The sequence below is a fragment of the Telopea speciosissima genome, chromosome 3 (assembly GCF_018873765.1).
Source record: "Telopea speciosissima isolate NSW1024214 ecotype Mountain lineage chromosome 3, Tspe_v1, whole genome shotgun sequence".
Classification (NCBI taxonomy): domain Eukaryota; kingdom Viridiplantae; phylum Streptophyta; class Magnoliopsida; order Proteales; family Proteaceae; genus Telopea; species Telopea speciosissima.
Window position 1 is genome coordinate 66,076,455 of NC_057918.1, and position 27,499 is coordinate 66,103,953.

General features: G+C 46.7%; 3 protein-coding genes across 3 annotated transcripts in view; 1 reads left to right on the top strand and 2 right to left on the bottom strand.

Moving 5' to 3' along the window:
- LOC122655428 (uncharacterized protein At4g26485-like) overlaps positions 1–16,715 on the top strand; it is a 44,344-nt gene extending 27,629 nt beyond the window's left edge. The window contains exons 2-4 of the mRNA XM_043849621.1: positions 14,676–14,866; positions 15,012–15,213; positions 16,298–16,715. Coding sequence (XP_043705556.1) covers positions 14,719–14,866; positions 15,012–15,213; positions 16,298–16,715 — 768 coding nt within the window. The 5' untranslated portion in view covers positions 14,676–14,718. The remainder of the gene's footprint in view (positions 1–14,675; positions 14,867–15,011; positions 15,214–16,297) is intronic.
- LOC122656745 (acid phosphatase 1-like) overlaps positions 1–27,499 on the bottom strand; it is a 63,114-nt gene that overhangs the window by 21,868 nt on the left and 13,747 nt on the right. Inside the window, exon 2 of the mRNA XM_043851381.1 lies at positions 27,407–27,417. The gene's annotated coding sequence lies outside the window, so the exon portion shown is untranslated. The remainder of the gene's footprint in view (positions 1–27,406; positions 27,418–27,499) is intronic.
- LOC122656743 (acid phosphatase 1-like) lies at positions 18,344–22,309 on the bottom strand. Its single transcript, XM_043851378.1, has 3 exons — positions 21,899–22,309; positions 21,584–21,788; positions 18,344–18,554 (listed from the first exon to the last, which is right to left on the bottom strand). Exons 1-3 carry the CDS (start codon positions 22,293–22,295, stop codon positions 18,377–18,379), a joined length of 780 nt encoding a protein of 259 aa, XP_043707313.1. The 5' UTR covers positions 22,296–22,309; the 3' UTR covers positions 18,344–18,376.

Below are 27,499 nucleotides of genomic sequence, written 5' to 3' on the forward strand. Positions count from 1 at the left end.
TCTATCTGTTTATCTCTTGATTGGCTTTATCTGTTTATCTCCTGATTGACTTTATCTATTTATCTCAGAGTCCTTTGCTTGGTGAAGAAGCAGAATCTAATAGGGGAAGTATTAATTAATTACTTTATTTAATATCTATGGATAATTACAATTAGCACCATATCCATTAATTAAATAAAGAACCAATTAAAATAGCAAATTCCAAATAACTCTCTATATGATAACAATTTATCATATACAACCCCCTCCCACTAATCAACACCATCATTATGGAATCTAGGACATGAACACATGTACTGCCAAACCCCAATCCATAGTACGTACATGTCCATATACGAGTGTTTGTGCATCTGATCGAATCCCGCAAAACTCGACAAAACACTTTGTTCAAAATAATCATAAATAATCTATCATTTTATGTAAAATAGATTTTTGCAAAACCATTTCCAAAACGGCACTGGATCCAGATTCTGATCCGATCATACATAGACAGTCTCAATCTTGGTGTTCCCCAATCAGGCAGTGGTGACCATGTTGGATAACTCCTTCACTCACAAAGTGTTCACGCATTCCCACAACACCGGCTTTGACTCGCTTGAGTCTCAGTCATTGATGAACCAAAGAATGCGGTCACACTTTGCAGCGACAAGGCTCCCTCAGGCATAGGGTGTCGGTGACACATGTCTATCCCTTCCTACATCTGGCAGTAATACATAAGGGAATCGACAAAGTAGATTCTTCGCCAATGCACACATCAAACATGTGAGCACTCGCATTCGTGCCCTGACATCACATGTCTAGGCATACCCAATGCGACGACCATATGATAAGGGTGTCTAGCCCAAACCCTAGTCGTGACTACCATTTTAATTAAAACTTACGGACACATAATGCTCAAAAAATTTATATCGCATGTGACAATATTAAACTAAAATGTATAAATGTTCAATACAAAGGTGAACCAGGTTGAACGGGACCGAATCGGGTTTGATGGACACACACTTGTCCAACAAGATTGTCATCACTGCCTCCTAATAGAATGAACTCATTGATGGCTACAAGCAGAAGGATAATCTCCTTGCTGATGAGGCAAGCGGTACAACAACAAGAGAAGTGCTTGAGTTTTTGGTTTAGACTGGATTGATTTTGTTGAAGAGAGGAAATACTCGCCTCATCTCATTATCAAACCGATTCATGTATAGCATCCAATCATCAAAATCATCCAAGTTCATTGTTGTGGGTCTTTTGTTCACAACCAATTCACCTAGAGAGCCATTTAAATTAGTCCTCTATGATCATTGACTAGAATGATGCCAAGTTGAAATCATCTTGAGTGTGAGTTTATTTAGCTCTCGTGGAACCTTTATGAATGATGGTGTATCCTCATTTCTTTTAGATTGATCCTTTGGATTGCATTAACATGGAGAAAATTTTCAGTTAGGCACGAAAAGTAGTGTCTTAGGTTCACGATACGTAGTGATCCAAGAAGAATTTCAATTAGGCACGAAAAGTAGTGTCTTAGGTTCACGATATGTAGTGATCAGAGAAGATTTTTAGTAGGCATGAGAAGTAGTGTTTTAGGTTCATGAAACGTAGTGATCCAAGAAGAATTTCTATTAGGCACGAAAAGTAGTGTCTGAAGTTCATGAAATGTAGTGATTCCAACTTTGCTCCTTAGTCACAGAATGTAGTATCCTAGGTTCACGAAAAGTAGTGATCCTAATAGTTCTCTTCGTTCAAGAAAACCTCAATAAACGAATCTCCCCTGAAAATCCCGTGAAGCCAGCATCTCACGGATTTTCAAAAGATCTCAGTAGAAGAATCTTTCCCTTGGAAATCCTTGGAAGCTAGCACACTCCCATGGATTTTCAAAAAGTCAGTCAGAATAGAATCTCCCCTGAAAATCCCTTGAAGCCGGAGTGCTCCCCTGGATTTACTAAAGCATCTCATTTTTGCATCACATTTTGTATGTGCACCCTCAGGTCAGGCAATACCAATGTGTATTGGCTGGCTATGGCAGATTGCTGGTCATAGTAGCACACACATACTACTTGATTTTGCATGAATTGTCAATTGATTTTTCTAATTTTTGGTTTTATCGCTTTGTTTACATTTGCATTTGCAGCTCCGCCATCCATGAGCAGGATGTCGGTAGTACATGCTCTGGATGACAAAATATGGTGATTCTTGTCTTTGCCTCTCGACTGGTACATAGGTCTTGATTAAAGAGGGGCATTTTGTAGACACCGGAATTTGTCACCACCCGGCGATGACGATGCACGAAGGACCAACGATTTCTGTCTCAGACACACCCAAAAAATAATAAAAATAAAATAATGAGTGCTCGGGTCTTGACCCACGGGGTGACCTAGAAGCTCAAACCCAAGTCAGGATCATGGACCCTGAGGTGGTGCCACATGACACCTGACCCATATCCCAAAGGGATGCCTGATTCCACTAAGGCACGACGGTCATTTTAGCACTCACCTATGTCTAGGCGTAGGGCCAGTGCACCGCACACGTCCTGTGTCTAGGGAGAAAGAATGCTAACTGGGCAAGTGCGGTGTGCTGCCCCAGCGCCCAAACACAGAGGTGCACGAAATGATCGCCGCGCCTTGAGAAATTCTGCCTTTCCATGGGGGCGTGGCGGTCATTTTCCATGTCGTGGTGTTTGGGCGCAAGGGTTGTGGACCATATGCGCCCAGTTAGTGTTCTCTTTCCATAGAGAAAATGTTCTTTGCACTGGGGGTGCAGGATGCACCCAGACACATGGTGGTGGGCAAAATGATCGGTCCCCCCCCTAATGATCCCTGTCACGCCCATCCTGCTCCATATGTCTGGACGCAATCTGCACCCCCGTGCGCTCCAAGGCAGAGATCATCGCTCCATACATACATACATATAAGATGGACCCTACTTTCACAATTAGTGGTCTGGCCAATTTTTCAAAGGAATTCAAATTCCTCTACCAAAAAAAAAAATTAATACAATTCAAATCGGATTCCGTTCTACGCCTAACCTACATTGAGCCTTGAGGGAAGAAAACCAAGAGGCTCTTGAAGTATGAATGAGAGAGAGAGAAAACCAAGAGGCTCTCTATGTGTGTGTGTGTGTGTGTGAGAGAGAGAGAGAGAGAGAGAGAGAGAGAGAGAGACTCTTTTTCCAATGGATTGTGGCAGCTGAAGCAATTGAGTCTCTCGAGAAATAAACAAACTTCTGAAGTACATTTAGATGATAATAAGAACTCTGCAGAGGGTCTGTTGCGTCAAGAAATCATCGAGCGGTCCTGCGAGTGCCGTCACCTGCAAGTGGACCAAAGGGATCAACAGAGAGAACCGGTGTAGTCCCGGCCTAGGGCTCTCCGATGCCAAAGTTAGATCTCCTGGCGCAAACAGATGAATAATGATTATTCAATATGAGATTAGATGTCCCGATGGGGTTGTGTACCTTGCCTTTTACGTAGCATATGGCGGTGTGGAGAGTCCCGGTTTGATGGCGATTGTGCCGTTGAGTGGATAGAGGCCCTGGGTAACGGGGCTCTATCCTGATTGGCCATCTCCCCGTGGGAGGGAGTGTCCTGGTGGCATCAGGATCCTTGGTGGATAGATACCCGCGTGTGGTGATAACGTCCTTGGTGCTTGAATCCATCTGGGTGACGTGACCTCTAAGCGGTGGTCTAGAGTCCTGGTAGTGACATGAGTCTTAACGATACGATCGGATCGTAGATGGGTAGCCTCCACCTCACGTGCCCACGATGCTGTGCCTGGGTGAGGCCGTGCCTAGGTGAGGCCGCGCCTGGGGTGAGGCCGCGCCCCGGATGTGTGGCCGCGCCCGAGGGGTGGCCATACCTGGGTGAGGCCGCGCCCCGAGGGGTGGCGGCGCCTGGGTGAGGCCGTGCCCTGATGTGTGGCCGCGCCTAGGTGAGGCCGCTCCCGAGTGGTGGCCGCGCCTGGATGAGGCCGCGCCGATGTGTGGCCGCACCAGAGTGGGGTCGCGCCCGGGTGCTGGGACCCCGGTTCGTTCCCTTGGCTATGGAGCGGGTCGTCTGTGACACGTGGCGGTCGTTGATTGGCCCGGTGAATATTGGATGTATCATTTGCCCCCCACTCTCTTGGGATAGGATGTCCAAGAGAGTAGGTGCCTTTGCATAGTGAGGGGTCCGCTGCGAATAGACTTTCCTTGTGGGGTTTGTCTGTAAATCCACTAATGAGGTAGGAGAGGTTGCGGGTTTAAACCTTTCCTCCCATACTTTTTCCTTTTTTGTTTTTTGTACGTATATGTTCCTTCCTCTCACTTTCTCTTCTTTCACTTCTCATTTCTCTTTCTTAATTTTTGTCTCCCCTTTTGCTCTCCTTTAATTCCCCCTTTGCATTCCCCTTTTTGTCTTTTGTCCTCTCTTTGGTGCCCACCATGTGCTTGTTTTTGGGTCACCTCCACTAGTATCAATTTGCTTGATTTTGGGTCTTTGTGTTTGGGTTGTGTTCTCTTGGTGCCTTGGTTTGCTTGGAAGGCTTGAGTGGTGCTTGGCTTGAGTGCCTTGCCTCTTGTGACCTCTATCCCTTGATTGTGCCTCGTGGTGTGGCTACGTCATTGCCGTGTGCTTGTCCTTCCGCGCGATCGCCTTTTTCTGACGTAAATCGATCCCCTTTCTTTCTTTTTCTTTCCTTTTTTTTTCTTTTTTTTTTTTTTGTAGGGTGGCTCCTCGGTGAGGCCGCGCCTGCTGGTGTGGCCGCGGTGAGGCCGCACCTGCGGGTGTGGCTGCGGTGAGGCCGTGCCTGCGGATGTGGCCGTGCCTCGGTGAGGCCGCGGTGAGGCCGCGCCTGCGGGGGTGGCCGCACCTCGGTGAGGCCGCGCCTGCTGGTGTGGCTGCACCTCGGTGAGAGCCGCGGTGAGGCCGCGCTGCTGGTGTGGCCGCCGGGTGGATGGCGCTGTGGTGTGGCCTCCTGGCACGTGTTTGGGGTAGCGCTGCGGTGGCCACTCCTGGGTGTGGCGGCGCCTTGCGAGCGTGGCCTCCTGGGTGGCCGCGTCTGGGTGTGGCCCGCGCCTTATCGGTGATGCCGCGCCTATGGTGGCCGCGGCGTAGGTGTGATGGACCCTCGCTCTTCTTCCCTGTTCTTCCTCTTGTATGTAATGGATCTGCTGTTTATATTTTGCGGTGACATTCCTTTCATTTTCTTGCCGACCGAGGAGATTGCTTTCTTGAGTAAGTAGTTCGTTCCCCTCTTGTCCTTCATGTCGTTCCAGGGTGACCTTGGCCTGCTTGATCGGGTTGGATCTTCAGGAGCGTTCCCGGATCGCCTTCTTTTTGTGGGTACTCCCTCCTCTATACCCTCCCCTAGTGATCGATGGAGGAGTGGGACCTTCTAGTGTCTCCGGTCCCCGTAGGATCGTCGACCTTCAGGCGGCATCCTCGGCCGTCGGTCCTGGCGATAGGTTAGGCCTGTTGCTAGCATCTTGTCACCTTCGACATGGTCTCCTTCGTGAGGAGTTCCATATTCCGCCGAGGTCATGTTGCGTGCTCCTGGGCACGGCGAGTATGCCTTCTCTCACCGTGTGGGTGAGATCTGTCTCTCTAGTTCATTTTTCTCGGGGCCTTCGCCTTCCTATCCCTCGCTTCGTCGAGTTAGTGTTAGAGCATTGGCACCTCACCCCTGGGCAGGTGTTGCCCAACTCTTGGAGGGTGATCTTGGGTTTCTATGTCTTCTTCGCCCGCTGGGGCATGCAGCCTTGTTCCCCTTTTCTCCCACTTTTATCCGTTGAAGAAGGGGAACCATGGATGCTATCACTTTGCTCGCCGCGTGCTCAAGGGGCCCTATGCCTCTGTGGAGCTTCTCACGGGGATCACTAGTCACGTGAAGTATTGGAGGGATCGCTTCTTTTTTGCCACGGTCCCCCAATGCCCATTACGGACCGTTAGGGAAGTTATTGACCTTAAGCGGGTCAACCAGGGGCTTGAGCTGAGTGATTTTGAGGGTGACTCCCAAGCGTGCACTGGTCGCGATCCATTCCACGTCCGGAGTTGGACTCGGAGGCCTTCTGTCTCTCTGGAAGGCGAGTCCTGGTAAGAGCATTGTCTTTTGTACTTGATTGGCATGTTGGTATTTGAATGTATATGTCATCCGATTGGTTGGGCGGTCTATCACGGTGGATACACGTCCGGACTTGAGTTTGCTGCGGCAATCTACGGAGGAAGGCCGCTTCTCGGGGTGGTCCGTCTGCTGGAGTGACGGCGTTAGTGGTGCCCTGCGCTGTGGTTGTTGGAGCGAGCGGAAGGGGGACCAGGACATGCCCGCGTGACGAGCTGCGGCGTGTGGGTCCTCCTTCCCCGTACCTCTCCTGGTGACGATGGCGTTCCAGGCTCGTGCCTCTGCCTCCCTCCGTTGTTCCTTCCGGATCTTACTGATTGCCCCTTTCCAAGGGAAAGGTGTGAGTTCCTGCGGCGATGCGCCCTTGATCTTCCCATTTGGGTGAGTCCCTGGTGATCACCTTAGGCGTGGGAGGGCTCGACCTTGGCGAGCCGGCGTGTCGCGGGAGTGGGTGGATAGGGGCGAGGCTCCCTACGCGAGGATGACCTTGCGGAGGCTTAGCGATGCTTGTGCAGCTCGAGACCCTCTACCATGATATGGCTTCGATGAGTTATTCCTTTTACTGTCTCATCATGTCCATTGCTCCATTTATTTTTGTAATGTTTTATCGCTTGCCATGTTGATTGTAGGTCCATCACCGTATTCTTGCGAGGCGGTGCTTAGCCCTGGAGGTCACACTTCTCGTGAGGTGCGAGTCTGACGCACCTGCGTGACGTGGAGAGGGAGCTCCGAGGGTCGGATCGATGCCGTGAGAGGGTCGAGGTTGGCGCACGAGAGGGTGTCGGGGAGCTCGCGGTGGCGTCGGGAAGCTCCTAGAGGTATCGAGGGAGCTGCGTGTGACCTCTTTTGGTGCGGCCGAGAGCTCGGCTAGGGTTCTTGCTTTGGAGGAGGAGCTTCATTCATTGGGGAAGGCATGAGGCGAAGCGGCATCGCAGTAAGCGAGCGTGGCTGAGTTCCGAGGCATCCTCTGCGTTCTCGGCATTTGTATGACGCGACTTCAGCCCGCCTATGAGGAAGGGTGCAGGACTTAGCCGCTTGTGTCTGGAGGTGACCCCGATTATGACTTCTCTGTTTTGGGGTTCTACGAGTTTGCTGCGACGCTTTCGGGTGTAGGCTGTGGTGGAAAGCGTCCGGTGTCGAGGTGGAGGCTGTCTGCACTGAGGGGGTCTTGTTGCGTGTCCTCTTGAGGTGGACATGATGTCCCCTGCTGGGTCGGAGGTGACCCATCCCTCGTGATCCCTTGACCCCACGGCTGTACGGATCTGTAGAGCGTCTCAACCTTTTTCCTTTTTTGAACTTGAGTTTGTAAATACTATGACTTTTCTATGTGGTTGCTTTTGATTTTCTTTGAGCGCATTGTCTCCTGGTGGTTGTTTGCGCGTTGATACTCTCTGACCCTTGGTAGTCATAGGATTTTGTTAGTGGCGTCGTGCCTTGGTGATCCTCAGACCTTGGTTGGTTATCGCCTTAGGCGTAGAGCCTCAGTGTTGGCATCTTGCCTTAGGCATGAAGCCTCAGTGTTGGCATCTTGCCTTAGGCATGAAGCCTCGATGTTGGCATGTTGCCTTAGGCATAAAGCCTCAGTGTTGGCATATCGCCTTAGGCCTGAAGCCTCAGTGTTGGCATGTCGCCTTAGGCATGAAGCCTCAGTGTTGGCATATCGCCTTAGGCATGAAGTCTCAGTGTTGGCATATCGCCTTAGGCATGAAGCCTTAGTGTTGGCATATCGCCTTAGGCATGAAGCCTCGATGTTGGCATATCGCCTTAGGCATGAAGCCTCAGTGTTGGCATATCGCCTTAGGCATGAAGCCTCGATGTTGGCATATCGCCTTAATGTAGTGGCCGTGATTCGATTGAGTGGTAGAAGAAGACAAGTATTCTTGCAACATTTCTTTATTTTGAATGAAATTCACATTGTCCTTGATGTCTCTGCTACTCCTACTGCCTCACTCTGTTACATTATCACTACCACTACTTGCTATGCTTCTCTTGGTAGTACTTCTTGGATGTTACGAGTTCAGTGCGGTCTACCTTCTTGTCCCGAGGTCTTCAAGCGGTAAGTCCTTGGGCGTATCTGCTTGGAGACTATGTAGGGTCCTTCGATTGGGTGTGACTTCCCGCCATATACATGTGGTGTGATTCACTTGCCCTCCGTAGTACTAAATCTCCCTGGTGGAATAGCCTTTCCTTGACCCTGGCATTATAGTACTGGCGATACGTTCTTTGGTAGCGGCGTTCCTTAGTAGTGCTCTCTCGCGGACCTCATCTATAAAGTCTAGGTTCGCGCATGATCCGTCGACATAGGTCACGTTCATTGAAGTACGAGAACCCTATGGGACATGGCGCAAACCTCTACCAGCGCCAATGCTTGATTGCCATATGCTAGGCGGAATGGGCTCTCTCGTGGGCGTCCGTCTTGTAGTTCGGTATGCCCACAGGGCGCTTAATAAGCTCTTCTACCCACTTGCCTTTGGCTCCTTCTAGCCTTTGCTTGACTCCTTCGATGGCGTTGTTGGTGACCTCCCACGACCATTGGCCGTGGGTATGCTACCGACACAGCCGATAGTCGATGTTGTAAGCTGTGATAGAATGCTTGGAATTTAGGATTGTTGAATTGTTTTCCATTGTCCGAGATGAGGATCCGTGGTACCCCAAACCTATAGATGAGCGTCGTCGCGGGACGAACTTCTCCATCTCTGTCTCATTATCTTGGCCAAGGGTTTAGCTTCAACCCACTTGGTGAAGTAGTCGATTGCGGCGACCAGGTACTTCTGTTTCCGGTGCTGCGGTGAAGTTGCCTAAGATGTCTAGTCCCCACATGGCAAAAGGTATGGGGTTGAGGATTGATGTCGGCTTGGTGGCGGGTAGATGGGTCTTGGGCGAACAAGCGACATTGCTCGCACTTCTTGGCATATTGGATGGCCTCCTCTTGCATTCGTGGCCGTATAGTCCACGGCGGAGGATTTTGTAGGCTAGGGCTCGTCCCCCATGTGGCTTCCACATATCCCCTCATGGACTTCGGCTGGGCGTACTCGCCCCCTTGGGTCCTAGGCAGGAGTAGTGGTCTTGTTGCCCCGCATGACGATGCCCGTCTAGGGGCGGTGTACTTGCAGCTCTCATCCCGATCTTCCTTGCTTCGGCCTTGTCTTACGGTAAGACATCTGCGGAGGTAGTTAAGTAGAGGGTCCATCCAGCTAGGTCCCTCCATGATCTCGTTAACCTGCTTTTCCTTATACGTTGGCTCATGCAGGATCTCAACATAGATTACGCTGGCCAAATTTCAGAGTTCCTCATTGGCTAGCCTGGATAGGGCGTCAGCGGCGGCGTTCTCCTCCCTGGGAACTCGAACCATCTCAAACTTCACGAAACCCTCGATCAATGCTTGAGCACGTGCTAGGTATGATGCCATCCTTTCATCTTTTACCTCGTACTCTCCATTCATCCGATTCACCACAGTGGGAGTCGCTCAGGGTGGATAGGTGTGTGACTTGGATGGCTTTGGCCACCAGAGTCCAACTAGTAATGCCTCGTACTCTGCCTCATTATTGGATGCTTGGAAGGTGAATCAAAGAGCATATTGGATACGAAATCCTCGGGATTGGTTAATATGAGACCGCGCCGCTTCTGCCGCATTGCTCGACCGGTCCACGAACATGTCCCACGATTCGTGATCCTTCTTTCCGGCTCCCCTATTTCGACTCGATCTCGAGACAGGTACACTCGCAATGAAATCTACAAGAGCCTGGCCTTTGATGGCTGTCCTTGGTTGGAACGATGTCATGCTCACTTAGCTCCACCGCCCATGCTATCAATCTCCGGAGGCGTCCGGCTTGTGCGATATCTTCTTGGTGGGTAGGCTGTGGAGGACTATGATGGTATGGGCATGGAAGTATGGTCGTAGCTTCCGGCTGCCATTACCAATGCATAGGCTACCTTCTCGATCCTAGTGTACCTGGTCTCTCGCATCGATCGAGGACATGGCCGACGTAATAGATGGGCCTCTGGACTTTGTCTTCTTCCTTAAGCGATATTGCGCTGCCGCCAGGGTGGCGGCCGAGGTAGAGCGCAACTCTTCGTTAGGTTAGTCGCCCAAGCGGTGGTGGGTTCTCTAGGTACTCCTTCAATTCTTTGAACGCCTATCGGCACTCTTCCGTCCATGTGAAATCTTTAGGGCTTCGGAGGTTCTTCAATGTTTTGAAGAATGGTAAGCACTTATCACTGATCGTGACATGAACCTGGAAAGGGCGGCGACCCTTCCATTCAACCTCCGCACTTCCCGACCGTTCGAGGAGGTGCCATTTCTTGGATGGCCTTGATCTTGGATGGGTTGGCTTCTATTCCACGTTGAGACCATGAACCCCAGGAATTTTCCCGACGTTACGTCGGCGCACTTTGCGAGGTTTAGCTTCATCCGGTTCCTCCTCGGTCCGCAAATGCCTCCTCTAGGTCGGTCGGTGTTGGTGGCGTGGATGCTTTTACGAGCATGTCATCCACATACACCTCCATGTTGTGCCCGATCTGCTCCTCGAACATCTTGTTGACCATCCTCTGATAGGTGGCCCCTGCATTCTTTAACCCGAACGGCATGACGTGGTAGCGAGTAGTTTTCTTTGTTCGTCCGGAATGCGGTGTAAGACTCATCATCCTCACACATGAGGATCTGGTTGTATCCGGAGTAGGCGTCCATGAAACTCGCATCTCATGGCGGCGATGGCGTCGATCGATGGGTCGATCCTGGGCGTGGGTACTCATCTTTTGGGCATGCCTTGTTGGTCGGTATAGTCGACACACATCCTCCACTTCCCATTTGGCTTTGGTACCATGACCACGTTGGCAAGCCAGGTTGGGAACTTCTCCTTCGATGAACCCTGATCGGCTTAACTTCTCGACCTCCTCCTTGATTCTGCTTGTCGGTCGAGGGCGAAGTTCTGTTGCTTTTGTTGAACAGGCTTCCTGGTTGGGTCGACATGTAGTCGGTGTTCTGCTATGGAACGTGGTATTCCCGGCATGTCGGAGGTCGACCATGCGAAGACATCCATGTTCGCTTGGAGGAGGTGTCCAAGCCCATCTTTCTGTTCCTTGTTTAGTAGCGAGCCAACTTGAACGACCTTGGAGGGGTCTTCTGGGTGAGGGCAGGTGATGAGGTCTTCCACGGCCTTCCCCTTCTCTCGTCAGTTCATCTCTCAGTCACTGACCATGCTCTCTAGGCAAGTGCCATTCCACGGGTGTTGCTATTATTCTTTTTCATGAAGGTGGCATAGCACTCCCTTGCTTTCTTCGATCTCCTCGGACTTCGCCTACCCCATTCTCGGTGGGAACTTCATCTTGAGTGAAGTGGTGATATGACTCCTCTAAGGGCTATCAGTGATGGTCGCCCTAAGAGGCCGTTAAAGGACACCACGGACTTGACTACCATGAAATTCACCATGATGGTTACTTGTTGAGGTGTACCCGAAGGTGACGGGTAGCTCTATGGTACCTCGATGGAGGCGGTGGCACGAGAATCCATGGAGATAAGTGGGCTCTGGTTTGAGCTGATCGTCCCCGAACCCAGCGTCGATAGGCGTCCAAGGAGAGTACGTAAGCGAGGCGCCCTGTGTCTATCGGTACCACGTCATGCGGGTCGATTGGCTACCTCCACCTGTACTACCAGGGCATCTTCATACGGGAAGTTTAGTCCTTCCAGGTCTTCATCCGAGAAGGAGATCACCGCCTCGGTCTTGGCTATCTTCTTTGGGCTTCTCCGCCACTCCCACGAACCTGGCATGAGCTTTAGCTTTCTGGTGGACTCTTGTCCCGGTCCTCCAAGTATGGTGAGGATAGGAGGTCCCTTGGTGCCACTAGGTTACCGTTGCATCTCTCCGCTCTTCGGGCGGTCTCTCTCTCGATCTGTTTTTCTCTCTTCTCGTCTCGGTTCCACTCTGTCTCGATCGCGACCTCTATCTCCTTGGCACGAGTGGTTGTCACGTCTCCCCTTCACATACTTGTTCGGGCTTCTGCTCTTACCAGTTGCTCTATCTCTCTCTTCAATTGATAGCACTCCTCTGTGTGTCGTGCCCATTCTCTTTGTGGAAGAGGCAGTATTTGTTAGGGTTCCGCTTCTCGGTCCCTGCTAGCATGGGTCGTGGCCAATGGAGTAAGTCACGGTCTGGATCCGCATGAGTATCCGGGACTGGTGGTGTTCGATGGTGTGAACTCGGGGGTGCTTGCCCTCTCGCTTCTCTCTGGGCGGCCGTCTATCCTCCTAGATGGGTGGTCGCTCTTCTCTTGTCGACGTTCTGTCCTCGACCTCTTACCCTCTTTGCGGTCATCAGGTGCTGACCTCTTGTTGTCTTGTGGCTTGGCCTCGATTATTTTCGTTCTAGCTTGTAGTACCTCGGCCATATTTGCGAACTCGCTGCACCGCTCCAAGAGCTCTTTCATAGTCCTGGTCTCATGACGTGCCAGGTCCTTGATCAGGTCCAAGTCCCTAATACCTCCTGCTAGGACTGCATGTTGTGTCTGGTCATCCAAGTCTCGAACCTCCAGGGACTCCTTGGTGAACCTGGTAACGTATTCCCTGAGAGATTCCCAGGATTACGTACCACGTTCGATAGATTGACGGTGGTCTTCTTACGCTTGCGCTGCTTTGGAAGCGGGTGACGACTGTTCGCATAGCTCTACGAACGAGCCTATAGATCTCGGTCGTAGCCTGGAGAACCATGATGTGGCTGCTCCCTTGAGGGATGCCGGGAATGCCCGACAGGAGACCACGTCCGACCCTCCATACAGCGTCATCATGCCATTAAAGTAGTTGATGTGGTCATTGGGGTCGAGTGGTACCATTGTAGAGTTCAAAGGTGGGTAGTCGAACACGGAAGGTAGTGTGGGTGACATGATCTCTGCCGAGAAGGGGTGTTGCCCAGTGTATGGAATGCGTTTCGCCTTTGGTCGCTTCTTCAACCCTTCCGGCTTCTCATCCAGGTCGCAGAGTCTTTGATCGAGCTCCTCGTCCGTGTCTGCCCCCACGCCTGGCCGGACGTTCGTTGCGACCCGTTCACGCTCTCTCTCTGGATGTCCCCTCCCGCCTTGAGTGTTGGTGGGATGGGAATGGTCACGCCATGATGAATCCCTGTCGTGAAGGTGAGGGCTTTCTTCTCTGTAGGTCCAAGCTTCGTCGTGGTATGTGACTTTCTTCCGTCGTCGTCGAACCCGGACCTCCGGACCGATCTCGTGGGCTAGACACCCTCGCCACGGGTGTTGGCGTCCTCCCACGTTCGACCCCTGGCGAGAGGTCCCTTGTTCTCTGGGATCTTTGGGAAGGCTCCCCGTTGCGGAGTGGGGGTCGCTCATCGCGCTAGTCTCTCGATCTCACGCCCCGGGAGATGATCTCCTAGGGTTTGGCTCTTGTCGAGGTACGGACTCCACCCTTGCCGATGGTGAAGTCCTTCGACGGTGAGGCGTCGCCGCACGCTGCGTCAAGTATTCTCGAAAGAGTCATTGTTCATCGAGGATGCTCGTTGCGGTCGTTGATCGACCCATGATGGCTGGAGCATTGGGGTGGTGTCACCTCCACCACCACATCGTCGGCCTCGTCATTGTTGGGCTCGCGATCACAAAGCTGGTCATTAAGGGGGATCTCTTCCTCCGGAGGGACATGGTCTGGTCGTTGGCTCGCGGCGAGAGCACTCCGGGGTGGGGATCCATTCCTTGCTCCTTTGTTGGTGGTGGTAGTCTTCCTTCGTGCCATTGAATGAATATGGAAGCGAGCTAGTAGTGTAATGGCTAGCATCGTTCCCATAGACGGCGCCAATACATTGCGCCAAGAAATCGTCGAGCGGTCCGCGAGTGCGTCACCGCAAGTGGACCAAAGGGGTCAACAGAGAGAACCGGTGTGGTCCGGCCTAGGGCTCTCCGATGCCAAAGTTAGATCTCCTGGCGCAAACAGATGAATAATGATTATTCAATATGAGATTAGATGTCCCCGATGGGGTTGTATACCTTGCCTTTTATAGTAGCATATGGCGGTGTGGAGAGTCCCAGTTTGATGGCGATTGTGCCGTTGAGTGGATAGAGGCCCTGGGTAACGGGGCTCTATCCGATTGGCCATCTCCCGTGGGAGGGAGTGTCTGGTGGCATCGGATCCTTGGTGGATAGATACCCGCGTGTGGTGATAACGTCCTTGGTGCTTGAATCCGTCTGGGTGACTTGACTTCTAAGCGGCGGTCTAGAGTCCTGGTAGTGACATGAGTCTTAGCAATACGATCGGATTGTAGATGGGTAGCCTCCACCTCACATGCCCACGATGTTGTGCCTGGGTGAGGCCGCGCCCCGGATGTGTGGCCGCGCCCGAGGGGTGGCCGTACCTGGGTGAGGCCGCGCCCCGAGGGGTGGCCGCGCCTGGGTGAGGCCGCGCCTAGGTGAGGCCGCGCCCGAGTGGTGGCCACGCCTGGATGAGGCCGTACCGATGTGTGGCCGCGCCTAGGTGAGGCCGCGCCCGAGTGGGGTCGCCCCCGGGTGCTGGGACCCCGGTTCGTTCCCTTGGCTATGGAGCGGGTCGTCTGTGACACGTGGCGGTCGTTGATTGGCCCGGTGAATATTGGATGTATCAGGGTCATTAGTGCATGAAAACTGAAAGGTTACCAACTGAGAAATGGAAGAAGAACAGGAATGCATCATGCACTACAGCCGCTCTCATAAGATGTTACTCGTTGGAAAAGGGGATTTCTCTTTCTCTGCATGTTTGGCCAGGGCATTTGGTTCCGCTAAGAACATGGTCTCTACGTCCCTTGATTGCAGAAGTACGTACAAAACCCACCTACCATTTCTTTTAATCCCTTTAACTCCCGCTTTCCTTTCAAAATTTCAGAATTTGATTTCCTTTCTATTTTCTATGATATTTGATGAGTTCTCTTTTTAACTCTTATATTGTTCATGGAAACACAGAAACCTTAATGGTCAAGCACCCAACAGCAAAGGCAAACTTTGAGGAATTGGAGAAACTGAGTTGCACCATTCTGCATGAAGTAGACTGTCACACCATGAACAACCATCCTTTTCTCAAGTCTACGACATTTGATCGAATAATCTTCAATTTTCCTCATGCGGGCTTTCATTACCGACATGAACATGAGCAAGAGCAAATCATGTGAGTTAGACTGCAACTTGATTGAGTAGACTGCTAAATTCGTTGGATGGATAGGTAAAGAAAATTTTGAATGAATTAAACATTGTATGAACTCTTGGTACCTCCATAGCCATGTAAGATAGGCTTCTTCCATGACCCAAATATCCACCACGTGGTAATTCAGATAAAGCTCAAATTTTGTGGACAAATATATCCCAAGGTCCTTTGCTTACATATCAAATTTTAGGGAGACGGTTGGATATGCCGCCAGCTTTTCGATAAGCTAGTAGTATATATGCACCAACCATATATTGGACACAGAAGGGCAAAGGGGGAGGATGGAGGTAGACACATGCTAGGCACTCTAGCGATGTGCCCAGCTTTTTCCCCAAGTTTTAATTTAAACAAAGTTTGACAATTTACAAATTTAATGCATCCCAAATACATTGGGGAATATTTGATTGAATTAAGCTATGAAATTTCATACTTAGCTAATTCAAACCTTTTTCTTTTTATCCAACAGCCAGAATATCTATATCATCTATCCATGTGGAACAATGAGTAGGGTGTCAATGGGCCGGGCTTGCCCTAAACCTTAGCACAACCCTAGGAGCCTTAGCCTAAACCCAAGCTCAGCCTGGCTCTACCAAGACCAAGCATATCCTCAAACCAGCCCGACCCAGCCTTGAATGACCCTGAATATCTTGACCCATTGATCGAGTTGTGGTACTAACAAAGCCCAATCATAGCCTAAGTTATAAAAAAAATTGTTTCAAGACTTAAACCCGTGACAACTTGGTCAAAATAAAACAACCTTAACCATTCAACGGAGCATACCATCTATATATAATATATATTGTATAAATATATATTATATTACAAAATATTGTATATAATACAGGTCAGGCTGGCCTTACAAAGGTCAAGGCCTCAACCCACGCCCATTATATTTTCACTTACATGCTTCATGCCAGTTTCTTGGAATAAAATAAGTTCCATTTTCATTCTAGTACTTAATAATAAAAAAAAAATTGATTCCCTATATATGTTGGGCAACCCTTGTACTTAACCGACTTGATTGATCTTGGATTTAATACTTAATTCAATGTCTTCCCAGGCTTCACCAAAAGGTAGTGAAAGGCTTCTTTAGAAGTGCACGTGACATGCTTACAACCAATGATGAAGCTCACGTGACCCACAAGACAAGTCACCCTGTCAATAAGTGGGAGGTGGAGAAACTAGCCAATGAGGCTGGACTATGTTTGGCTAAAGAAGTAGAGTTCCAAATCCAGGATTATCCAGGTTATCACAATAAGAGAGGAGATGGAAATAGAAGCGATGAGTCTTTCCCTGTGGGAATGTGCAGCACTTTCAAGTTCATACTGCATATCCAAACTATACCTGCATGTACATCTTTAGATGCAGTTGCATGTATGTGGTTGGACCGGTATGATCCAATTTGGAAACCCAAACTGAGAAAAACTCGATCCAAACATATATTTAAAGAGTATTTTGAAATTTAATTATTTTGTTTGTGTCATACTTAATTATAATCTTTTATCCAAGAAATCTCCTCTCTGCAAAGTGAGGGTATGACTGAGTACATTATAATTCTCCTCAGACTCTGCAGTGACGGAAGCCTTGTGCACTTTGGGTAGGCCCTTTTTTTAAAATATTTTTTATGTTTTTATTTTATTTTATAGGAGATTGATAATACTTAGGTTACTAGTTTCAATTTCTTTTGTCATACTTGTAATCTTTTATAGGCTCTGCACCTAAAAATTAAACCCAAAAAAAAATCTTTAATAGGCTTTCGCTAACATTTGTTGTCAAGAGTAAAGGCTGTGTTTGGATGCGAAGAAAAGAATAGAAAAAAAAAAAAAGAATAAGACAAAAATCATGATGACACAATGATTGATTTATGTGTCCATATTTTTTCTCAAATTCAAAAATATTTTATTGGCATCCGAACATAGTCTAAGGGATGATAAATTCTAATAAATGTAGTTGTGGACAATCTTTTATCAATATTACCCAAAAGTCCTCTGTTCTTGAATCTTATTTAATAAATTATTAGAATCATCCACTTTAAAGTCACTTATTAGTTTACATCGGTATAAAAAAGTGGATCTGGCTCCTCTCCAGGGAGCTCAGTGCCCAGGGAGTGCCCATGGGGGCATCCAAGGGTTGGGCTGTGCTGCACACATCTTGATGCACACCTAGCGATGTCGGTAGCAATGTGTGTGACACAGCCCAATGGCTAGATGCCCTCTGGGCGTGCTGGGCTCCCTAGAGAGAAGCTCAATCCTAAAAAAGTTGGCTTGCACCAAGAGGCTAAACTGGAATCTATCGGTCAAAACCCTATACCAAAATGACCAGTTAGTATATGGTTTGGTGTCGGACCCAAACTAATTATTATTCTAGTGTTTACAGTGCTTATGGGTACCTAACCGAGACTCAACGACATCGGTAAGACAATAACTATCTGAGACTGACCAACGTTTATAGCACAATTAACCTCTTTATAGCTTGTTCAACTCGTTTATTGCCTTTTTAATGGCTGTTTATAGCTAGTTTATAGTCCAATTAGTCTGTTTAAAGATTAATTGTAGCCCAATTAACTTGATCCTGATTACGAAGCATTAACTGATTGATCGGATATAAACGTGTCCAAGGCAGACTATAGCGCCCAATTAACCAAACGATACAGTCACGGTGCGGGGCCTTAAATAGGAGGGGATTGAATAGGTCCTATCAAAACTGACTGGAACTGACCAGTTGACACCCCTATCCTCACATTCAATTTCAATCTGACATGCTCTATTATAGAGAAGTAAACTAACTAGAGGGGGATGAAAATTGAAATAGTGATAAATTTTAAAAATTATAATTAAAATAAATGTCCAAATACCAATTGTAGGCACTGCCCGGGTTGCAGCTATGTTCCTGCTGTCCCAATTGTAGGCGCTGCAATTTGGAATTCTTAACAGTATTATGGAAAATACTAAAACCTAACAGGGTATTTGACAATTTGTGAATCCAAAGGGTAAAGGGATTATTTCAAGTTTGTGCCTACGATTGGAGGCAGCAGGAGCATGTCTGCAACCCGGGTTGCAGCCAAATTGTTTCCACCACACACTTCATCTCTCCATTAAACTAAAAACAAAACAACTTACAATGCCTTTCAGGGATCATAGTATAAGGGATTGGGAAGCTTAAATGTTCTCATGGCGCTAGGAAGTTCCAAGAGACTGCTCCATTGTGATCCAACAATTCCCCATATACGATAGCCTTTACTGATTAGCAGATCCCTTTGTTCCACATTGTACTGTAGCACTGTCTTGCAGGTGTCCTCATAACTCCTATTATATATGGATATAACCATAGTCAGAGACAATATTTAGATAGAAAGGGAAGGAAAGAATAGAAACCAAACGGACCTGGTTCTGTCGATCGTGGCGAGAGTTGGACGGTCCAAGACTCAAGAAACGAGTTGATTTGCTACCCACATGGGGACTTGTCACACCCCTATCCCGACAAGGGATAAAATACAATATCGAGGGTATGATTGGGGTGACACGCGTCATCCCACCTCACCGCCGAGGATCTCGATGCAATGGCCAACTCGCAGTCATAAACCAATATTACAATACAATAATATTAGAGTGCGAAAGACAAAGGAATATTACATTCCAAGATAGGTCGAGTTTGCGAGCGTAAAAGAAATAACTATAAGATGTTCATTGGCTAATGATAATAAGTAACATAGTTACAAAATTCCTATGACCATCAAGTAGCTACCAAAAGGTAAAACATAAAAGTTTATACAAAACACAATGCTCAAAAATAATAAAACGGAACGATCCCAAGTAAGCAGTATAGCCCGTAGGGCACAATCATCATGGGCAACCATCGCCATGATCCTTAGTCACGGTCTCTCGGCTCCACAAGATCATCCGCATCCAAATCTAAAAAGAATGTGTACACGGGGTTAGCTCCACCGAGCTAGTGAGAGAGAAAAGGGATGCACAATCACACAATCACAAATAGTCCATGGTGCATGCTATTATTAATTCATTTACCACCTAACACACAATGCTAAGTCAATGGGTATATGCTACGCAATAACTCGGGAAGACATTGTGGATCCTTCCATTCTCACCACAATGCAACCTCAATTATTACTATGGAGCCCGCGCCGGCCGTAGTCATCACCACCCGGAGCGGACCCCGATAACCATTACTACCCTGGCCCGGCCTCTCTAACTCTCCACGGCGCGAGTGCTCGCTACCCAACACCTAAACCCACTGTTGGTAAGGGTCGTAGCATATGGAACTGAGCCTAACCACGATATACTACATGAATCCTATCGTGTTGAGAGGTACATCCGGGTGTGTCAACGTCCCATTCCATCTAACCCCGGTACCAAGCACAACACGGCGCATACAGTAAGAATGAGATGCAAGATACAATTCCACGATCAAGGGGTTCGGTGCGGTACTTCCGGCCGTAACCCAACACAATCCATATCATCCAAATCATCATCATCGAATAAGAATAAATGCAAATATGCAATCATGCTTTAATGATAATGTCATAATATAATTCATAAATGCATGAATAAGCAATAGTAAACAAGCTCAAACAGTCACCCAAACCCACTCACCAATTACTTCAAATGGAATTTGTATAAGCGCAACGATTCCCGCTCAAAATCACCCCATTGCACATATGTTGGCACCTATGGAAGTGAATAAGAGTGTGAGAGAGTGTAGGGGAAGCCTCAATGAGAAACCCCACGTTTACATAAGTTATAAGCCTTAAAAGCGCCGGAGGCAACGTCGGACTCGCAGCTTGCCTTCGACCTTGCCTCCGACCTTCCCGCAGCTCGAGCCACATCGGAGGCAAACATCGGACTCACGCAGCCTTGCCTCCGACCTTGCCTCCCGACCTTCCCCGCAGCTCGGGACACATCGGAGGCAAACATCGGACTCACGCATCTTGCCTCCGATGCAACCCAAGTGTGATTTCAAGGTCTTTAAAAGCCTGTGGTTGTCCTATTTGATTCTCTAAGCCTCAAGGGACTAGGGAGGGGTGTCTTGGAGTCTATTTGGGTCTTAGAAACACCCAACATCCAAAGATTTAAGGGGGTTTAAAGGATCAAAAGCTCAAAAATCCAGATTTGGGGTTTTCTTTGGTGGTTGAAGCTTTAGAATCAAATAGATTCAGCAAGAGGTCAAATAGAGGTCTTTATAGGATTGTAATGAAAATGGGATAGCATCCTACAAGGGGAAACTACACATGGCTCGAGCTAACCCTTTGGGTTTCCAAAAGAAATCCCCATCTTGGGGCTGCAACCAACGAACCACCCAAGCTCAAAGCGAGCAAGGGGAAGAGAGAAAAATGGGGGAAAAGGGCACTTGGCTTACGGGTTGAGGTACACACGATGTGCCCTCTTTAAAGCTCCAAACCCAGCACCGCTTTCCTTCTTCTTCTTCCCTTCCTTCTCCTTCTTCTCCTCCTTGCCGCCTCCTCTCTTCAAAGCTCTCCTCTCCTTTCAGGATTAGGTTAGGAAAGAAAAAGAAAGAAAGACTAAGGAATAGTCTTACCCCTCTCTCTCATATAGAAAATCACTTTTAATGGCCTGTTTGGATAAGGCCTCATAAGTGTAACCTAGGGTCTATTTGGGTCGGGTCAAACATGGCGGGACACCCATAGCACCTTAGCCATAGGGTCTCACCCACAAGAGTCCTGTCGCAGCATTGGATGCGTGGTCGGAGCGCCAAGAACCTTGCATCCGATGCGAGTAGGAAGGTGGTTCCCACCATAAGAGGTCAAGGCCTTTGGACCACACTTTGAGGGCTTTGAGAGGCGTAAGCACACAACAAATTTGGTCAACTACTTACCCCGACACGTCAAGGGGCAACCTCCATGGTCCCGACTAGTTTCCACAGGCAACCTCGTACTATGGTCAATATAGCTGGTTTGACCACCGGAGAACAACTCACCGGCATACGTGGCGTTGATAACTACACGTCACGGGGAAGAATTAATAATTAATTATACTCCCGGGTGCGGGTATAACAGATTGGTGGGGACGGTCCCAACCTTCCATGGAGGTGTGGGACCTGCCTCTAGGGTGTGGAACCCATGCCCCATGAAGTGTTCAAATCTGTCCCCACCCATCCCCATGTGAGTAGCTGGTCCATCCCTCGAAAACCACCCAAAAATAGGGGGCGGGTCATTTCACATGTGGGGCCAAGGTGGGACCCACCTATGAAATGACTATCCCACCCCTGTTTTTGCTGTCGTGGAGCTGGACACTCTCCCACCACGGCTGGACAGAATCCTTTTCCAATCAAAGTGCAGGAATAGAGTTTTATTACCAACCTTAGTATGAGACCAGACCACCCACAATAACCAACCTTAATTAGGTTGTCAATTGTGGCATCCACGAGGTGCTCTCCCCTTGAAGAGATTAAGAAAATCTTAATCCCTTTCCTTTTTATTTCTCTGAAGAGGTGCAATGTGTGCTTAAGAGGTGGAGCCTTTCTCTCGCACACCCATTCTTCAAAATAGGTTATGTTTAACTTCCCCTCTTAACAAAAACCAATAACTTGATCGTGTTAGGGACTTGGATAAAATGTTCTCATTCTTAAAAGCTAACCATTAAAGAAAGGGTGCGCAAGGAATTGAGAAGAAATAGGTACCCATAACAGTGTTTCTTGAAGTAAGGAACATTAGAGAGGAGGGTATCGTCGATGTCAAAAATCCAGGCATCCATGCCATCACCTGTCAAGTTGAAGGTGTTGCAGAGATAGTAGTTGCATTCCTCAATCGTCTTCTCGGAATCAATTTTGTACCGCTCGGATCTCATGTACTTGCCGATGTATTCGATGCATTCTTCTGGGACAACCTTAAAGTTGAGGATGTTGTGGAGTTCCACATCAATCCTCCAAGTTTCACAGTAGTAGTTCTTGTGGGTTAAATTCAGCTCATTCTTGTTCTTCCCTGTATTCTGGTTCAAGATGTTCCAGTCTACAACTGCTAATCCAACAAGGAGGCTAAATAAACCCAGCAACAAATCCAGATTTCTTCCCATCTTCTTCTTCTTCTTCTTCTGTATCAAAATTAATGGAACTACTTAATTAATGCTTATTGGTGAATTAGTGATGACAAACCAACCTACCTCTTTTAGGGGGTGGGGTGAATGAATATTTTTTTTTTTGCCTGTTTTTTATATGAAATTATTGCTATATTATAGCTTAAGTTTGGTTGAAATTTCAAGTTTCCTTCTAATTTTTCTGTTTCTTTATATGAAATTGTTGGTATTTTTTTAATAAATTTGACTTCGAAATTTGACACTTGGTTAATAGAGACCATGTACTCTCTATAGAATAGTTAGAATGAAAATGTTATTTGTCCATGTGACAGAATCATAGTTTGAAAATCAGGTTTTCTGACTTGACTCGTCTTTCAGAAAAACCTGATTACTCAGTCTTGTCAAACCCAGTCAAGGTGAACCACGTTTTTTTAAAATTTTAATCCAATTAATATATGTAAATTAGTAAAAATCAGAAAAATAAAAAAATATGGGAAAACTATAAAAATAAAAAAAAAACATTTTAAGGAATCACATATCGATGCATTTTTTATTTTTTTTGATGAAAAGGAAATATATATATATATATATTTATAGAGAGAGAGAGAGAGAGAGAGAGAGAGAGAGAGAGAGAAAAGAAACTACAGTCCTATATTACCATGGTGTTTAGGAGTAGATAAGTGAAGGCCTAAGCTAGTAAAGTTCTGAGTTTGTTCCAGTAATTCACAGTAGATACTAATGGCTGTCCAAGGGATGGGAATTGAGAAGGGAGATTTAAACATGTCATGGATTGCCTTGTTGGTGGTCCATATAACCTTCAGTTGAATATTTTCCTGCATCGCTGCTTGCCATCCTTGAAAAAATCCAAAAAGCTCTGCTTATGTGGCATCAGTAGTCTTTAATCTATTTGCATCTGTTAGCATATGTTGTCCATCTAACAAAATGTAAAAAGCCTACTCAGCTAGATTAAGTTCGGATTCAAAAATTCCTGCAGTCATTAAACCAGGGAATTGGATATTAACGTTTGCAGGCAGTAAAGTGTTCGTGACAGTGTGTGTGCGTTGCGAGTAAGCCTTGGGTGAGGTTTTATCTGGGGGATAGATATTAAGATCAGTCAACCATCTCGTGACAGTCTTAATGACCGAAATTAGATCGGCCTTAGCACCACACATAGCAACTTTGTTTCTTACATACCAAATATAATAAAAAGTAATAATAAAAACAAAAACAAAAAACAAATGCAAGATTATTTATCAAAGGCTAAAGAGCCAAGGAGGGAGACACAAAGGTCAAGAAACGAAAGGGACTGATAACTGCTCAGTTCTTAGTCCAAGAGGGCCAACAGCCCAAATATGCTTAGCCCAACCACATGATAAGAAGAGATGCCAAACAGATTCATCGTAAGAACCACAGAATACACATGTAGGCTCGACGGAAATCCATTTCAAAATATATGTCCTTGTAGGGATTCCTGCATGTAAAACACGCCAAAAGAAAATTTTAAACCAAGGATGAATAACAAGTTTCCAAAAGAATTTCCCCCAATGGAACATCAAAGGCCTAGGGGTGCTGGACATAGTTGTGAGATAAGAGGCCACAACTTTAGTTGAGAACTTCCCTAATTGGGTAAGGGAACACTTCCAAACATCCTCGGAATTGGATATAGGAATCCGTTGGATATTTGAAATAGTCAAAGCATCAAAACAAGAGATCAAACTACTCCTATTCCAAGAGAATTCATGCATGAAGTCATTGAAAAGTTGGAAATCATTTAAAAGCATGGAAGGGAGGGGGGTAAGAACTTACCATTCGTGGAAGGTATCCACGGATCAAACCTGCATGAAGTTGTCTTACCATTTTCAATATGTCGAGAGATCATACATTTTAAAGTTGGAAGTGTTTTTGCAATCTTGTTCCAAGTCCTTGTGCCTTTTCGAGCCAAAGTTTTTGGATGGAAAATGAGTAATTTTGGAAAGTATTTTTCCTTGAGTACCCTGGTCCAAGGAGAAGATGACTCTGTTATGAGTCGCCATCCAAGCTTGAGAATTAGAGCCTTGTTATGGTCTTCGAATTTTCAAAGACCGAGGCCCCCAGCAGTGGTGGGAAGACAGATTTTGTCCCATTTAATTATGTAGCAGTGTTTCCCTCCCTGTGTGTCTTATTCCAAAATCGTAAGGAAATGGAATCCAAAGACTTGCAAATTTTTTGAGGGAAAAGGAAACAGGATATAAGGTAGGAAGGGATAGAGGCGAGCACCGATTGTATTAAGATCTTTCGGCCAGCATAGGATAAGTGGTTTGCTTTCCAATGTGAGAGTTTAGCCTTTACTCTGTTCACAACCAAGGACATGTCTTTTGCCTTGGATCTAGATGGAAAAAGCTTGGTGCCAAGATACAAAGATTGTGGGGATATCTCATGTAAATGCAAGAGGCTACATTTCTGAGCCCTATTTGAGGTGTTCACATTTCTGCTGAAGTGTACATCACTTTTGTAGAAGTTAATTTCTTGACCAGTGAGGTCAGAAAAGAGGTCCAGAATAGCCTTGATAGTAAGGAAGCCCTCCTTAGTTGCCCTACAAAAAATTAGGGTATCATCCGCAAAGAGGAGGTGACTGATCTCAGGGGCGTGTCTGGCTATTTTAACTCAACAAAAGAGATTAAGCTCTCGATAGGCAGCCAAAAGTCTGGACAGAACTTCCATGGTGAAAAGAAACAGTTAAGGGCTAAGGGGGCATCCCCGTCTGAGGCTACGGGTGGGTTTAAGGAAACCAAAGGATCCTCCATCAATTTTGAAAGAGAAAGAAGCTGTGGAGATAAGGGAGTTAATGATCTTGATCCATTCAGAATCGAAGCCCAGGAATCGAGCCAGGTTTCCTATCAGTTGCCATTCAACTCTGTCATATGCTTTAGACATGTCAATCTTAATGGCAGCATAACCAGTTTTTCCTTTGAGGTGATTGAGATAGAAAAAGACCTCATGTGCGATGATTATGTTATCAGATATTTGGCACCCAAGGATAAAAGCAGATTGGAAAATTTGAGATGAAGGAAGATAGGAGAGGGTGCAGTCTATTGGCTAAAATCTTAGCTATGATTTTATAGGACACATTGCAGAGGTTGATGGGTCAAAATTCCGCTGGAAGGACAACATTGTCTTTCTTGGGGATCATACAAAAGAGAGTATGATTGCATCCAGGAGGGAGGGATTTAGTGGTGAAAAAGGAAGTGACAAAATTATAGATATCAGAGAAGAGACAGTCCCAAAATTTATGAAAAAAGCATGCCTAAAAACCGCAGGGCCAGGAGCTTTATAGGCTCTGATGGAAAATATTGCCTTCTTAATTTCAAGGGGGATGGTAAAGATGTTAGGATGGAGGTAGTAGTATGGTTGAAAATGGGTGGGAATAGGCATTCGATGAACAAAGAGTCTAAAGGGTTAGATGTCTGGAAGATGGCCCCTAAATGGAGGGAAAAGGTATTGGCTATGGCTTTAGAGACCTCAATTTTCTGTCCTAGATCATCAATGATATAGGGGATCCTCCTTTTGTGAATGTTTGTCTTGGCCAAAGTGTGGTAAAATCTGGTATTTCTGTCCCCATCATTTATGAAAGCATGTCTGGATTTCTGAAACCAGAACTTCTCTTCAGCAGCAGCAATCCACTAGAGGTTTGTTTTAAGGAGGTGATACTGTTCCAGGTCCGTAGGTTCAAAATCCTTATTTTCAAGAAAGCTTGCATATGAGAAGTATTTATCTTTAAGGTCCTGGATCTTTCCAAAAACCGTTTTGTTCCAATGGGTGAGGATTCTACTAAGGGCGATGAGTTGACATTGGAGGTTGTCTTTTGGTATACATGTCCATTTATGGGAACAGAAAGAAAAAAAATCCGGATGGTGAAACCAGGCTTCCTGATAATGAAAAAGTTTTTTGTAGGACTGTTTGGAAGTGGTAGTGGACAGAAAAATGGGGTTGTGATCTGAGCCAGCAGATGGTAATTTTGATAAGGAAGAATGGGGGAAGGTGGTGAGCCAAGAGGGTGAGGCAAGACATCTATCCAAGCATTCTTTAAGTAGCTGCGAAGGTCTCTGTTTGTTTGTCCACGTGAAACATGATCCAGAAGGGATGACATCCTCAAGAGAATGGTTCTCCATAAGTTGAAGAAGATGGGAGCTTGAAGGATGTAGAATAAAGGGGACACCACCAAGTTTGTCTGAAGGGGAAAGAACTTCTTTAAGATCCTCGATAATGATAAAGGGGTGAGTGATAGAAAAAAGAAAAGTATTTAGGGTAGTCCAAAGTTGAATCCTAGGGGGTCCCTGTGGTGGAGCATAAACAACAATAATAGTTACAGTAAGGTTATCCGATAAAGTCCAATTGAAAGCACACATAAAGTCATTGACCAAAATGATAGAATAAAGTGAAGAGGCAATGCAAAGAACCCAAAAACTCCCCTTTTAAACCTTTGGACCCTTGGCTATTGACAAAAGTAATGGTTTGGAAATTTTTTGAGAGTTAGTTAAACTGAGTTTTGTCAATAGAAGCACATTTTGTTTCACATAGAAACACAATGTCAGGTCTAAGTTTTTTAATATGACAGGTGATGCAATTTTTGGTGAAGGGGTTATTTAACCCTCTGACATTCCACGATAAAATTAACATAACTAAAGCAGTAGAATGCCAAAAATTTACAGAAAAAATGTAAAAGGAAAAAGGGATGAGAGGTAATAACCTGCGAGGAATAAAGCACCTATTCCTAGCTTTACGAGCCAGGGAGAACCAACAAAAAGCAAAGGACAGTAGAAGAACAAAATAAACACAGAAGTAATCAAAGAAATTTAAGAAATTGGAGATAAAGGAACTTACCTGAGCAGGGTTCACAATATCAGGCTCAGTGACAAAATAAGTAGAGTGCAGGGGTTTCGAAGAAGGCTGCAGCTGGGTATTCTCATAAGCTAAAGGAGAGAGCTCAATCAACCAATCTTTGAGTAAAGAGATCAGAGCTCGCGGATCAGATGAAGAAAGCAGGGATTGACAAGGAGTTCTTTAGTGCAACAAACTCAGAGGTAATAGGGCTGGTCCAATGTGACTGGTCTAACTTCCATTTCTTACTTTCAGGGAGAGAACATGCAGGCTCAACAAAGGTGCTGGAGTGTAAATGGCTGGAAGTAAAAACCTGAGCAGACGCACCAAGGCCTTGCAATGAAACA